The 10,984-nt window shown below is 43.7% G+C and overlaps 2 protein-coding genes across 4 annotated transcripts in view; one reads left to right on the top strand and one right to left on the bottom strand.

The window, feature by feature from the left end:
• The first annotated feature begins 131 nt into the window (after positions 1-131).
• On the top strand, positions 132-3,160 carry LOC123972242 (pro-opiomelanocortin-like). 2 transcript variants are annotated; one of them, XM_046051592.1, is made up of 4 exons: positions 132-901; positions 1,187-1,311; positions 1,591-1,711; positions 2,402-3,160. In XM_046051592.1, exons 3-4 carry the CDS (start codon positions 1,595-1,597, stop codon positions 2,933-2,935), a joined length of 651 nt encoding a protein of 216 aa, XP_045907548.1. In that variant the 5' UTR covers positions 132-901; positions 1,187-1,311; positions 1,591-1,594; the 3' UTR covers positions 2,936-3,160. The 2 variants fall into 2 exon arrangements, with proteins under 2 accessions (XP_045907548.1, XP_045907540.1); XM_046051584.1 differs by lacking the exon at positions 132-901 and having other exon boundaries at positions 1,145-1,311.
• Positions 3,161-3,547: 387 nt separating this feature from the next.
• LOC123971399 (protein EFR3 homolog B-like) overlaps positions 3,548-10,984 on the bottom strand; it is a 20,262-nt gene continuing 12,825 nt past the window's right edge. For both annotated transcript variants that reach the window (XM_046050180.1, XM_046050169.1), the window contains exons 10-23: positions 10,255-10,390; positions 9,977-10,129; positions 9,777-9,888; positions 9,638-9,689; positions 8,035-8,207; positions 7,820-7,895; positions 7,110-7,271; positions 6,890-7,021; positions 6,721-6,788; positions 5,368-5,501; positions 5,121-5,218; positions 4,676-4,724; positions 4,308-4,411; positions 3,548-3,957 (exon numbers count right to left, since the gene is read on the bottom strand). In XM_046050180.1, the coding sequence (XP_045906136.1) occupies positions 3,823-3,957; positions 4,308-4,411; positions 4,676-4,724; positions 5,121-5,218; positions 5,368-5,501; positions 6,721-6,788; positions 6,890-7,021; positions 7,110-7,271; positions 7,820-7,895; positions 8,035-8,207; positions 9,638-9,689; positions 9,777-9,888; positions 9,977-10,129; positions 10,255-10,390 (1,584 nt within the window). In that variant the 3' untranslated portion in view covers positions 3,548-3,822. The remainder of the gene's footprint in view (positions 3,958-4,307; positions 4,412-4,675; positions 4,725-5,120; positions 5,219-5,367; positions 5,502-6,720; positions 6,789-6,889; positions 7,022-7,109; positions 7,272-7,819; positions 7,896-8,034; positions 8,208-9,637; positions 9,690-9,776; positions 9,889-9,976; positions 10,130-10,254; positions 10,391-10,984) is intronic.

The following is a 10,984-nucleotide window of genomic DNA, read 5'->3' as shown; positions in this document are numbered from 1 at the left end:
TTAAACAGTGGATCAATTCACAAATCTGAGGTACAACGTTCAAAACTATTATGATAAAATATTTGTAAACAAATATGCACGAGTAAAAAAAAAAAAAAGTAAGGAAGATGCATTTGTTGCGGCATTTGCTGGTTCGCTCAGCGAGAAATTTGCCTGACACTAGTTGACTATAGTGCTTTCCACACGAGACAACAAATATCAGTGTTTCCTCTACATGCATTCAGGAGGTTTCTCATGTTGCCTATTTTTATATTACTGTCTACAGATAAATGTCAGAAGCTGTAAAATGAAGACACAAACATGAACAGTCGTGTCTATAATGATTCTCATTATAGACACGACTCATAATGAGGGGGTGACGCCCAAAACATGCAGTGCCATCACTGTAAAATCACTTTCCCCAGATCTAAAGCTTGTAGTTCCTCCAGCAGGCTGATCTTTGGCTGTTGGTTATTTATTATCTGCTCTAGCTTTTCTTTGTTCAGAGATATGGTGAAAATAATATGATGATTTTTTATTGGAGCAAAGTTGGGGTTGTCACGGGTTGTGTTTATTCGTGTTATTCGCGCGAGGATTAAATTTTAGACTCCTAGTGCAGCTTTTAAGAAGATTTCTTAGAGGAAAACCTTGCGGTGGAAGCTCGTCATGCACGTAGACCTTTAGAGAAAACTTCCAGGTGGGTGGGCGACGTTATATTCGTCACCTTTCCCTGGACGTAGTGAGATAAACCCTCACCATTAGAGACACTGAGGCTTCAGACAAAGGGAAGCAGGTGTGTCTGTGTGTGTGTGTGTGTAACTGTACACCCTGACCCGCAGGTCTGAATCCCGGCTTCCCTCCGATGACGGCATGTCGGTTCGGCGTTAATCTGCAAAATCTGCCGGCTGACATTTAACAAACAGTGAGGCTCTGAATGGAGATTTATACGGTTTCTGGTCTTTGGTCTAGTGTAGTGTGTAACGATCCAATTAAGGCTGCAATGACTGTTTTCTGTTTTCTGTTATTTTAATTAACTGACTGAAGGTTGATTTTATTTGTGTGTTTGTAATTTGTAGAGACATTGTTCCTCTTCCTCATTATTTTTTCCCCCATAAAAACTGGAACGTTTTTAAGAGTGTGGGAGGAGGAGGAGGAGGAGGATCCATGTGTGTTCACGAGCATGAATGAACGTGTCCTTGGCTGACAGAGTATAAAAGTCGGCCGAGTGGTCGGAGCGACAGAAGAGGAGAGAAATCGACAGAAACCTCCGAACGACAGGAAAACAACAGCAATAAGAGAAGAAGAAGAGACGCAGAGCGACAGGACAGAGTGGTGAGAATCTTTATCATCATTATCCATATCTGTACAAAATCAAAGACTTAACTACACAAGCAAAGTCAGAAAATAACTTTTAACTGAAGAGGACGATGAAATGACTGAAAACATCAATTTAAAATTCAATAATTATATACAGTAAAGAATATATAAAAATACAAGTTATATAAATATTACTGCTGCTACTAGTACTAATTAACCGATGTACTATTATTAAAATATATACAAACTATGAACACAGCCGTGAATAACCGTGTCTTTGTCTCCGGTCGGCAGGAGAATGTGTCCTGCGTGGCTATTGGCGGCTGCGGTGCTTGTGGGCGTGGCCAGAGGAGCTGTGGGTCAGTGCTGGGAGCATCCGAGCTGCCAGGAGCTCGACTCAGAGAGCAGCATGCTGGTAACACTCCCGTGGTGTTTAAACATTTATTATTATTATTAAGTATTTAAGTTTTCATTTGTCGTATCTGTGGGAGCTAAATAAAAGGTTTCCACGCTGTTTGTTAATAAAGTTTAACCCCAAAATAACTTTCTATCGTTTCGTGTCACAACATAAAGTCTCCAAAATGAAGTTACAAACCAAAGCGCACTCAGGTCGAATCAGGATTGTCAAGTCTCGCCTGCCGTCCACTGACCTTCGAATCATGGGTGCGTTTGCGCGGCGGCGATGGCGCGGGGGAGGAGCGGGGGGGCGGGGTTACACACTGCCATTTAGAACGGAAATCATTTAAATAAGCATGAAAGTTCAGGCTTATTGAAATATTTCAGTTTAATGAAATATACTGTATAAAGCTTTATTATTTCTTGACCCTGCTACTTTATCAGCGGGTGTTGTTACTGTTCTTCTTGTTCATCAGTATGAGAGAATGTTTTAATGTGTTGCAGACTCTCAGAAAGGACCCATAAGGAGTCATTTCCATCACTAGTTAGTTTATGAGAACGCTCCTGACCAACATCTCGTTCTCCTGTTTCCTCATCATTTTAAACTCAGAACCATCCAGACTCACATTTACAGTTTTCTCTGTTTGTTCTTATTCGGTTTAATAATAAATGTACTTTCCTACCTTCTCGCCCTCGTCTCCTCCTGCAGGAGTGCATCCAGCTTTGTCACTCCGACCTCACCGCCGAGACCCCTGTCATCCCGGGCAGCGCCCACCTCCAGCCTCCGCCTCCATCCGACTCCTCCTCCTCCTTCATCCTGCCTTCCTCCTCTCCTCAGGCCAAGCGCTCCTACTCCATGGAGCATTTCCGCTGGGGGAAGCCCGTCGGCCGGAAACGCCGCCCGGTCAAAGTCTACACCTCCAACGGCGTGGAGGAGGAGTCCGCCGAGGTTTTCCCCGGAGAGATAAGGAGGCGGGAGCTGGCCACTGCGTTGTTGGCAGCAGCTGAGGAGGAGGAGGAGGAGAAGGCGCAGGAGGTGATGGAGGAGGAGCAGCAGCAGCTCCTGGGCGACGTCCAGGAGAAGAAAGACGGTTCGTACAAGATGAAGCACTTCCGCTGGAACGGCCCGCCGGCCAGCAAACGCTACGGCGGCTTCATGAAGAGCTGGGACGAGCGCAGCCAGAGGCCGCTGCTCACGCTCTTCAAAAACGTCATCAACAAAGACGGACAGCAGGAGAAGTGAGAGGAGGAGGAGGAGGAGAGGGAGAAAACGTTTTACACAGGCAGCAAAGATTTCTGATTGGCCAGGGAAGCTTCTTAGCAGACACATTAGCGACCAATAACAAGCTCTGAAACTGTAAGCTGATCCTGAATGACTGAAACAGATAAAGAGTGAGAACGATGTTTTGATATCAGTTCATTTATGTAAATAAATGTAAATTATGTGAAAAAATAAAGTTATTTGCAAGCAAAATAAGTGACTTTTCTCTCTTTGTCTTTCCGTTTAAAAAAAACACCGGAAACAGTTGAATCTTACCTGAAATCCAGACGTTAGCGGCACAAACGGTATCCACAGCGACGCCGACCTCGCCACCAGGCTGACCAACAGCTCGCCACTGTCACGTGATAACCGCCACAAGAGCTTCCTGAAATGCCTAGACGTTTTTGAAACGACGGGCGCTTGATTTCAGAGCGGTAAAAAAAAAAAAAGCAGCAGCATATTTTGTTGGTTTTTTATTAACGACCTCGGTTCGGACAGGAAGTCCAAAACAAAACGGACACAGATGACCACATCTGTAGATGAGTGAGTGGGCTGGTGCTCACAGCATCATTATAAAATAAATCAAACAAAAACTGACATTAAATATTTTATTATTCTTTCAAAATCTACAGCGTCTGTGTTCAGATTTGATCTCGAACTGAAGGAGCTACAAACCCTTACAGACATGTGAAACAGGAAACACTTCACAAGGAGAGCACGGACAACGCCAGGTCGGTCATTTACATCACAACGTCTTTCAGTTTAAGTGCTGACGGGACTCCCTCCCTCCCTGCGTCCTCTCCTACCTCCAACAGGGGACACGTGACATCAGGTGAGGGAGGTGCTTTAACGCTGTCGTCTCTGAGGGTCTAGTAGACGCACAGGTCAGGAAACTTCATCTCGTAGAGCGGCGTGGAGCGAGGCGGCGAGTGTCCAGACGGAGACGGGGGAGGACGTATGATCAGATCGAACACCCGGTCCAGTTTGGATTGAAGCAAGGAGCTCTGGAAAGAGAGAAACTTTATTTAGTATCGGCAAAATCTCACAAGACGACATGATGCAGCTGCGGGAAACCTTCTGATTAAACACTTTAATGTCTGGAGAAACAACACGTCCTCTTCTAGATGCCAGACAAAAAGCTACAAGCATCACTCACGGTTTCACAAACAGATATTTAAGACATGTTCGTGCCTTTACATTTATTCATTTATTCACCGCCTACCTGCATCTGCTCAGCGACTGACCGGCCAGCACGCGACTGAGTAACTACTGACGCAGCTGCCGGCCGTCCAGACTGTTCAGTTCGGCCACAACAACAAAGACAGAGAGCGAGCCGAGGTCGGAGGTCACTCACCCTGGCTCCACAGTGAGCGGCGATCTCCTCGAAAGGAGCCGTCTGAAACCTCTCCACCAGCTGCATCCTCCTCCTCTCCTCTTCCTCCGCACTCCCCCTGTCGTCTGCAGTTTCAGAGGAAAATCATGTTTAAATAAATTGTTGAACATTTCCACAGTGATTCTGTTTGATTTTGCTCCCTTTGCACTTCAAAAATAACACATTTCTGTTTCCGATGCCTCAGCAATCTGCTGGATGTGTCTTAGTTAACAGAATCTCAATTATCTACTCGTTATTTTGTTGGTTTTAAAACTCCCATTTTATCTTCACTATCTAATACATTCTAATAAAGTCTTCATCTCTTTATTGATTCGGCACCGATCACTTACCCATGGCGTTCTTCAGCGTCTCAAAGGTGATCTGCTCTGTCTGAGGTTTCTACAGGAGACAAAGAGAGAGACGTTATCAGACAGACGGACGGACAGAAGGATGAACAGACATAGAGACAGACAGACAGATGGACAGAAGGATGGACAGACAGAAGGACGAACAGACATAGAGACAGACAGACAGATGGACAGAAGGATGGACAGACAGAAGGACGAACAGACATAGAGACAGACAGACAGATGGACAGAAGGACAAACAGACATAGAGACAGACAGACGGACGGAAGGACGGACAGACAGACGGACGGACAGAAGGACGAACAGACATTGAGACAGACGGACAGACAGACGCACGGACAGAAGGACGAACAGACAGAGACAGACAGACAGACGGATAGACAGACGGACGGACAGAAGGACCGAACAGACATAGAAACAGACAGACCTGCTCTGGATAGAACTCAGGACAGAACTGAGGGTCGATGTCCGTCTGCATAGAGATGACGTCGCCAACACTCTTCCTCTTAGACAGACGATCTTCATCTAAAACACACACACAGTAATGCAGTCTACTCTGTGAATGGCGCCCTCTTCAGGGTATCTGGACACTTCTTACGAGCAAATATAAAGATTTCGGACAAGTAAAGCACATTCAGCAAAGACAGAATGTATTTTATAGTGTGTGTGTGTACCTGTTATCTGAGGTACGTATGGCGTGTTGATGCGTTCGCTGTGTGCGCTGTAGCTGCTTCCTGTCAGAGCCTCGCAGATCTTTGACTGGACGAACAGAAAGTCTTCGTCCACCTTCAGCTCACCTTCTGGCAGTCTGACACACACACAATATTCATTAGTGATTTCAGTTTGACTGTAAAACACTGTATCGTCAGCAAATTAGAGAGATTTCTGTCTCTGCCACAGAAATGGTGCTTTTTTTTATAAATACTTTATTAAAGTTCAAAAATATTTATTTAGGCCACAGCTACCATTGATGAGACTGAGGTCATGTCCTCAGTAATATTTCTTATCATTAGTGATTTGTGTTTTTGTATGAGTAAGCACATCGTGAGCAATGTACAATCCAGGGTCAAATTCCTCGTATGTGTACACATACCTGACAAATAAAGCTGATTCTGATTAATGAGAAGATGTTTGTTCGGTTTGTTAAGACTTTAGCATTTTAGGCAGGAATTTAATAGAAAATAAAAGGGAGCTGGTGTTCTCCTCCACACTTACATACATGACAGTAAAAGTGGATTTGAAACTGCATTTAAATTAGGGCTGAACGATTTGGGGAAAAAAATCTAAATGCGATTTTTCAGCCAGATCTCGCGATTACGATTCTACGATTTGCAATTTCTTTAATTGAAGTTTTGCTAAAGTTCAATATTCACTGCCGGTCTATTTTTGACTAAAGCCGCATCAAGCAGCCCAGAGCAGATGAACCAGGCAGGAAGTCAGACCCAGAATGGCAGAGAGAATCAAAATAAAACACCCTTGACAGATTTCCGATCGTACATCAACAATAAACACAGTAAACACAGTTTCGTTTGTTGTAAAACGTACACGCCCTGTGCACGCTCTGATTGGTGAGTAGGACCGTAACAGGAGGCGCTTGGCGCTTGTGATTGGCGAGCAGATCTGTCACATAAGGACGACAACGGAATGAATCTGTAACTGCATGACTGTTTAAAACAGCTCAGATATTTAGTTAACCTACATTTTAATCGCCGTCTTCGCGATTAGCTAATCACGTATTTTCAAATCGCAATTTCGATTTGAAAACGATTCATCGTTCAGCCCGATTTTAAAGCAAAATGTTGGGAGATAAAATTCAAAGAAAATATAACTGAAGTCGGGTGAAGTGAAACGTTATAAAACTTTTTTTTTTTGTTTTTTTAAAGTAAAAAGCTTTTAAGAGCTTAATTAAAAAGCTTCATTTGATTTGTGGATTTTTTTTGTTGGTAACTTTGAGTTCAGTTGAATACAAGTCGATGTGACGTTAACACTCTCTCTCTCTCTCCAACATTATCTCTATGTCTCTCTACCTGGGTTTGTCACAGAACAGGTCTTTTGGCAGCAGTTGCTCGGCGCTCTTCTGTCGACTCTCTATGACCTGCAGACACATACACAGAAAGTATATAAACTATACATGATGTTGTTTGTTGCAAACACACGCTTTCATTACCTGCTCACACGCACAGTCTTTCTTCTCACCTGTGCGACGTGTAGGCGGAGCGCCGGAGGCGGACCGAGCTGCGACAACAGGTTGAGGAAGGCGGCGCACACGGCGTGAACACCACAGCGGTTAAACACGGACAGACACTCGTGACTGGACAACGCCAGCTCCTGAACAGCCAATCACAAGAGAGAAAGAACAATTAATCAGGGAAAGGATCAACATTATTATCATCCTTACTACAGAAGCTCTGCTCACCTGCAGCGCGAGGACCAGTCGGATCAGGTCCACCACCACCTCCTCATTGGCCAGTTCCACACTGAGTACGACCAACAAGGTGATGAGGGCCTGGTAGTGGCTCCGCCCGCTGCTCTCCTCCTTACAGGTGAGGTAGACGTGTCTGTAGAGACGCTGAGCGTGCTGCACACAAAGCATTTCAATTAACGGCTTTCAAACTGCATTTAGGTTGTGATTACTGCGTCTTAATGGAGAGACATTTAACTAAAATGGGGGTTGTGTTGAATAGCTGTCTCGTTCATGATGAGTGAGCTGTATCAAATCAAACCTCTGTGGAGTCAGCAAGAATCAAAACACACGTGTGTGATATTAACTGATTGAGGAGAGAGTTTGGATCATTTGATGTTGATCACTCAGATGTTTTGGGAAATGGTTTGTAAAGTGCTGCAACAAATGCGAGGATACATAAGGTCCCTAAAAGTTGTTTAGAACTTCATCTCTGTAATTCTCTCTGCCGTCTCAGAAGAGACACCTTTTGTGCTGTGTCAGCCACCGTAGCTGTCCTACGCTCTTTGAAAGGTTAGGGGGCAGTGGTAGACTGGACCGATGGTTGCAATTCAGAACCCTCACCACTAGATGCCACTAAATCTCACACACTGAACCTTAAAAATGTGACTCTATGTGTAATCAATGAAGGCGATTGCTGATCACATCTGTCTTCTTCCTCTTACCTTCCTGATGAACAAATTGTCCTGTCGAGAGCATCGGTCCTCCTTCAGCTCCAACACTGACACATCAAACATCTCGCTGGGGACACAGAGAGAAAGAGAGTTTGTGATAATCAATACGTTTTTACTCTAATAACACACAGAAGGGAGATCTTATATTAAAATGCAGTGCTCCACCAGAGCTCTCTGATGGTGACTTATATCTGCTGAGGTGTGACCTGGCAGCGGTGAGTCTGCTGCTGTTGTGGCGTCTGTCGATGAGCGAGGTGAGGATGGACAGGACCAGCAGACGGATTTCTGGATCCTCCATCAGAGTGAAGGACAGCAGAGGCTCCAAGAAGGACGAGGGCAACGCTGTCAACAGGTTACTGCTTTCATAGCGCTCCGATACCTGAAGCAGGGACGAGGCACGAAGACGACGTTAGACTGTCATGTCTCTCACACAGAAAGGAACGTCAGTAAATATAATATTTAGGGCTGGGCATGTTAACGATCCGTAGCTCGGGAGGTAGGTATTTCAGTCAGAAGATAGGTTGGTAGTTCAGGAGGTAGTTTAGTAGGTAGTTCTAGGTAGGTTGGAGGTACTTTGGAATGTAGTTGGAGTATGTCTTTCAATAGGAAGGTAGCTTCTTGGTTAGGCAGTTGGTAGTTTGGTGGAAAGGTAGTTTTATGGGTAGTTAAGTAGATCGTTCTGTAGATCGGTTGGTAGTTCAGTACTTAGGAAATTCAGTCTTGTGGTAGTTTGGTGGTAAGGTTTGGTAGGAAGATAGTTTGGTGGGAAGGAATTTTTGTGGGATGGTAGTTTGGTATGGCAGGTAGTTCAGTAGGTAGGACGATAGTTCCGTTGGTAGTTTTTTTTAGTATGTAATTCTAAATGTAGGTTGGGAGTACTTTGGTTTCTGTAGGATGGTAGGTCTGTTGGTAGTTCATTAGGTGGAAGGCAGTTCAGTGGGTAGTTCAGTAGGTAGGAAGGTAGTTCACTTGGTAGCAAGGTAGTTCACTTGGTAGTTCAGTAGGTAGCAAGGTAGTTCACTTGGTAGTTCAGTAGGTAGGAAGGTAGTTCACTTGGTAGGAAGGTAGTTCACTTGGTAGTTCAGTAGGTAGGAAGGTAGTTCACTTGGTAGTTCAGTAGGTAGGAAGGTAGTTCACTTGGTAGGAAGGTAGTTCACTTGGTAGTTCAGTAGGTAGGAAGGTAGTTCACTTGGTAGGAAGGTAGTTCACTTGGTAGTTCAGTAGGTAGGAAGGTAGTTCAGTTCAGTCGGTTAGGCAGTTGGTAGTTTGGTGGAAAGGTAGTTTTATGGGTAGTTAAGTAGATCGTTCTGTAGATCGGTTGGTAGTTCAGTACTTAGGAAATTCAGTCTTGTGGTAGTTTGGTGGTAAGGTTTGGTAGGAAGATAGTTTGGTGGGAAGGATTTTTTGTGGGATGGTAGTTTGGTATGGTAGGTAGTTCGGTAGGTAGGAAGATAGTTCTGTTGGTAGTTTTTTTTAGTATGTACTTCTAAATGTAGGTTGGGAGTACTTTGGTACATAATTCTGTAGGGAGGTAAGTCTGTTGGTAGTTCATTAGGTGGAAGGCAGTTTAGTTTGGTAGTTCACTTGGTAGGAAGGTAGTTCAGTTGGTAGTTCACTTGGTAGGAAGGTAGTTCAGTCTGTAGGTTGTGTCTGTCTCAGTGTGTAGGAGGTTTGGTAGGAAGGTAGTTCAGTGGGAAGGTTGTTCTACAGTTAGTTCAGTAGGAGGTTTGGTAGGTACGTAGTTTGAGAGGTAGGGACATTGTTAATGCAAATGGAACATTGAATTGGACATTGGACATTTGAATTCACCTGGAGGAGCGACTTCAACAGCATCACCTGGATCATCCTGCTGCCTTCAAACCTGAGACAGACGCGGAGATGTTAGGACCTTGAAACACATCTGTAGGTACTTGGAAACATGTAAAGTTGGGAGGAAAAGAAGCGGTACCCGGCGTTGGGTGACCCCAGGGCGGGGTAGATACCAGGAACAGGGATCTTCCCCATGATGAACAGCATGACCTCTGACCTCTGGTAGATGGGAAGCGTATTGGCGAAAGATCCTGGAGAGATAACACAGGTGCAGATGAAGCGACCAACTTTAAATATATTTAATGACAACAGGAAAACAAAGACCTCTCCGAGTCTCACCGATGGTTTTGATGACGGCGTCCTGCAGAGTTTTCTCTTCAAGCGAGGTGGTTTTGCGCTTCACGGTGTTGTCATAGTAACCAGTCAGCTGGTAGTCGACACTCTGCCTAAGCTGTCGCAGTAACGTGTTGAATACTTCCAGTACTGTGGGACCTACAGTACATTTAGACAGAGCAGTACTTAAATAACACGAAAGATAAGTACTTGTGGAAGAATTATACTTAACATACAGCGAATATACACAGAATATATAAATAGATAACAGGCCGCTGACAGACCTACAGATCCGGTAGCTTCTATAACAGCAGCTTCAGACAGGACCTCCACGATCCCGGCTCGGACTGAAGCCGGACTCCTGCTGTTAGCGTCCAGGTGACCCAACAGCTGCTGGATCACCAGGTGGGAATGCTGGGACTAACGAGAAGACAACGGAGTTCAGGTATCAGCTCGGAGAAATAAAGTTACATTTAAGTACAGTTAATGAAATAAGTACAATACAGTTAAGTTTGTTTAAGATCCGTTATAGTCCCATTAAATTAAGATGAGTTATGTACAGTGAAGTACAGTTAAGCACATCTTTAAAATCACAAGGATTTTAAATGTACTTAAATATTTAAGTTTCGTTCAGTTTAAACACATTTTCTCAAAAGGTATGTAAATGTTAGCTGAACTTAAGTGACGTTAAAAAGTTCAGTTCAGTAAGTTGATTAAGTTGTTAAATTCAGGTAATATATGAACCGACAGACAAAAACACTTTGCAAACATTTCACAAATATACCCAGAATTCAAATTTATATCAGACTCAAAGTATTGTTATTTTGATTGTTAGATATTTTAGTAGTTGTTGTGTTTTTCACCCTCATTTGATACTGATTTTTTAATTAATTAATTTTAAAAAGAAAATTTGTCTATTAATACACACACACACAAAGTTCACGGTTTTATCTATTTGATTTATTTTCATTTTTAATATACAGTATTATTATAATAACACACACACACACACAC

The sequence above is a fragment of the Micropterus dolomieu genome, linkage group LG01 (assembly GCF_021292245.1).
Source record: "Micropterus dolomieu isolate WLL.071019.BEF.003 ecotype Adirondacks linkage group LG01, ASM2129224v1, whole genome shotgun sequence".
Lineage (NCBI taxonomy): Eukaryota > Metazoa > Chordata > Actinopteri > Centrarchiformes > Centrarchidae > Micropterus > Micropterus dolomieu.
The sequence above is the reverse complement of the archived record's forward strand: the minus strand, read 5'-3'. Positions and strand labels throughout refer to the sequence as shown.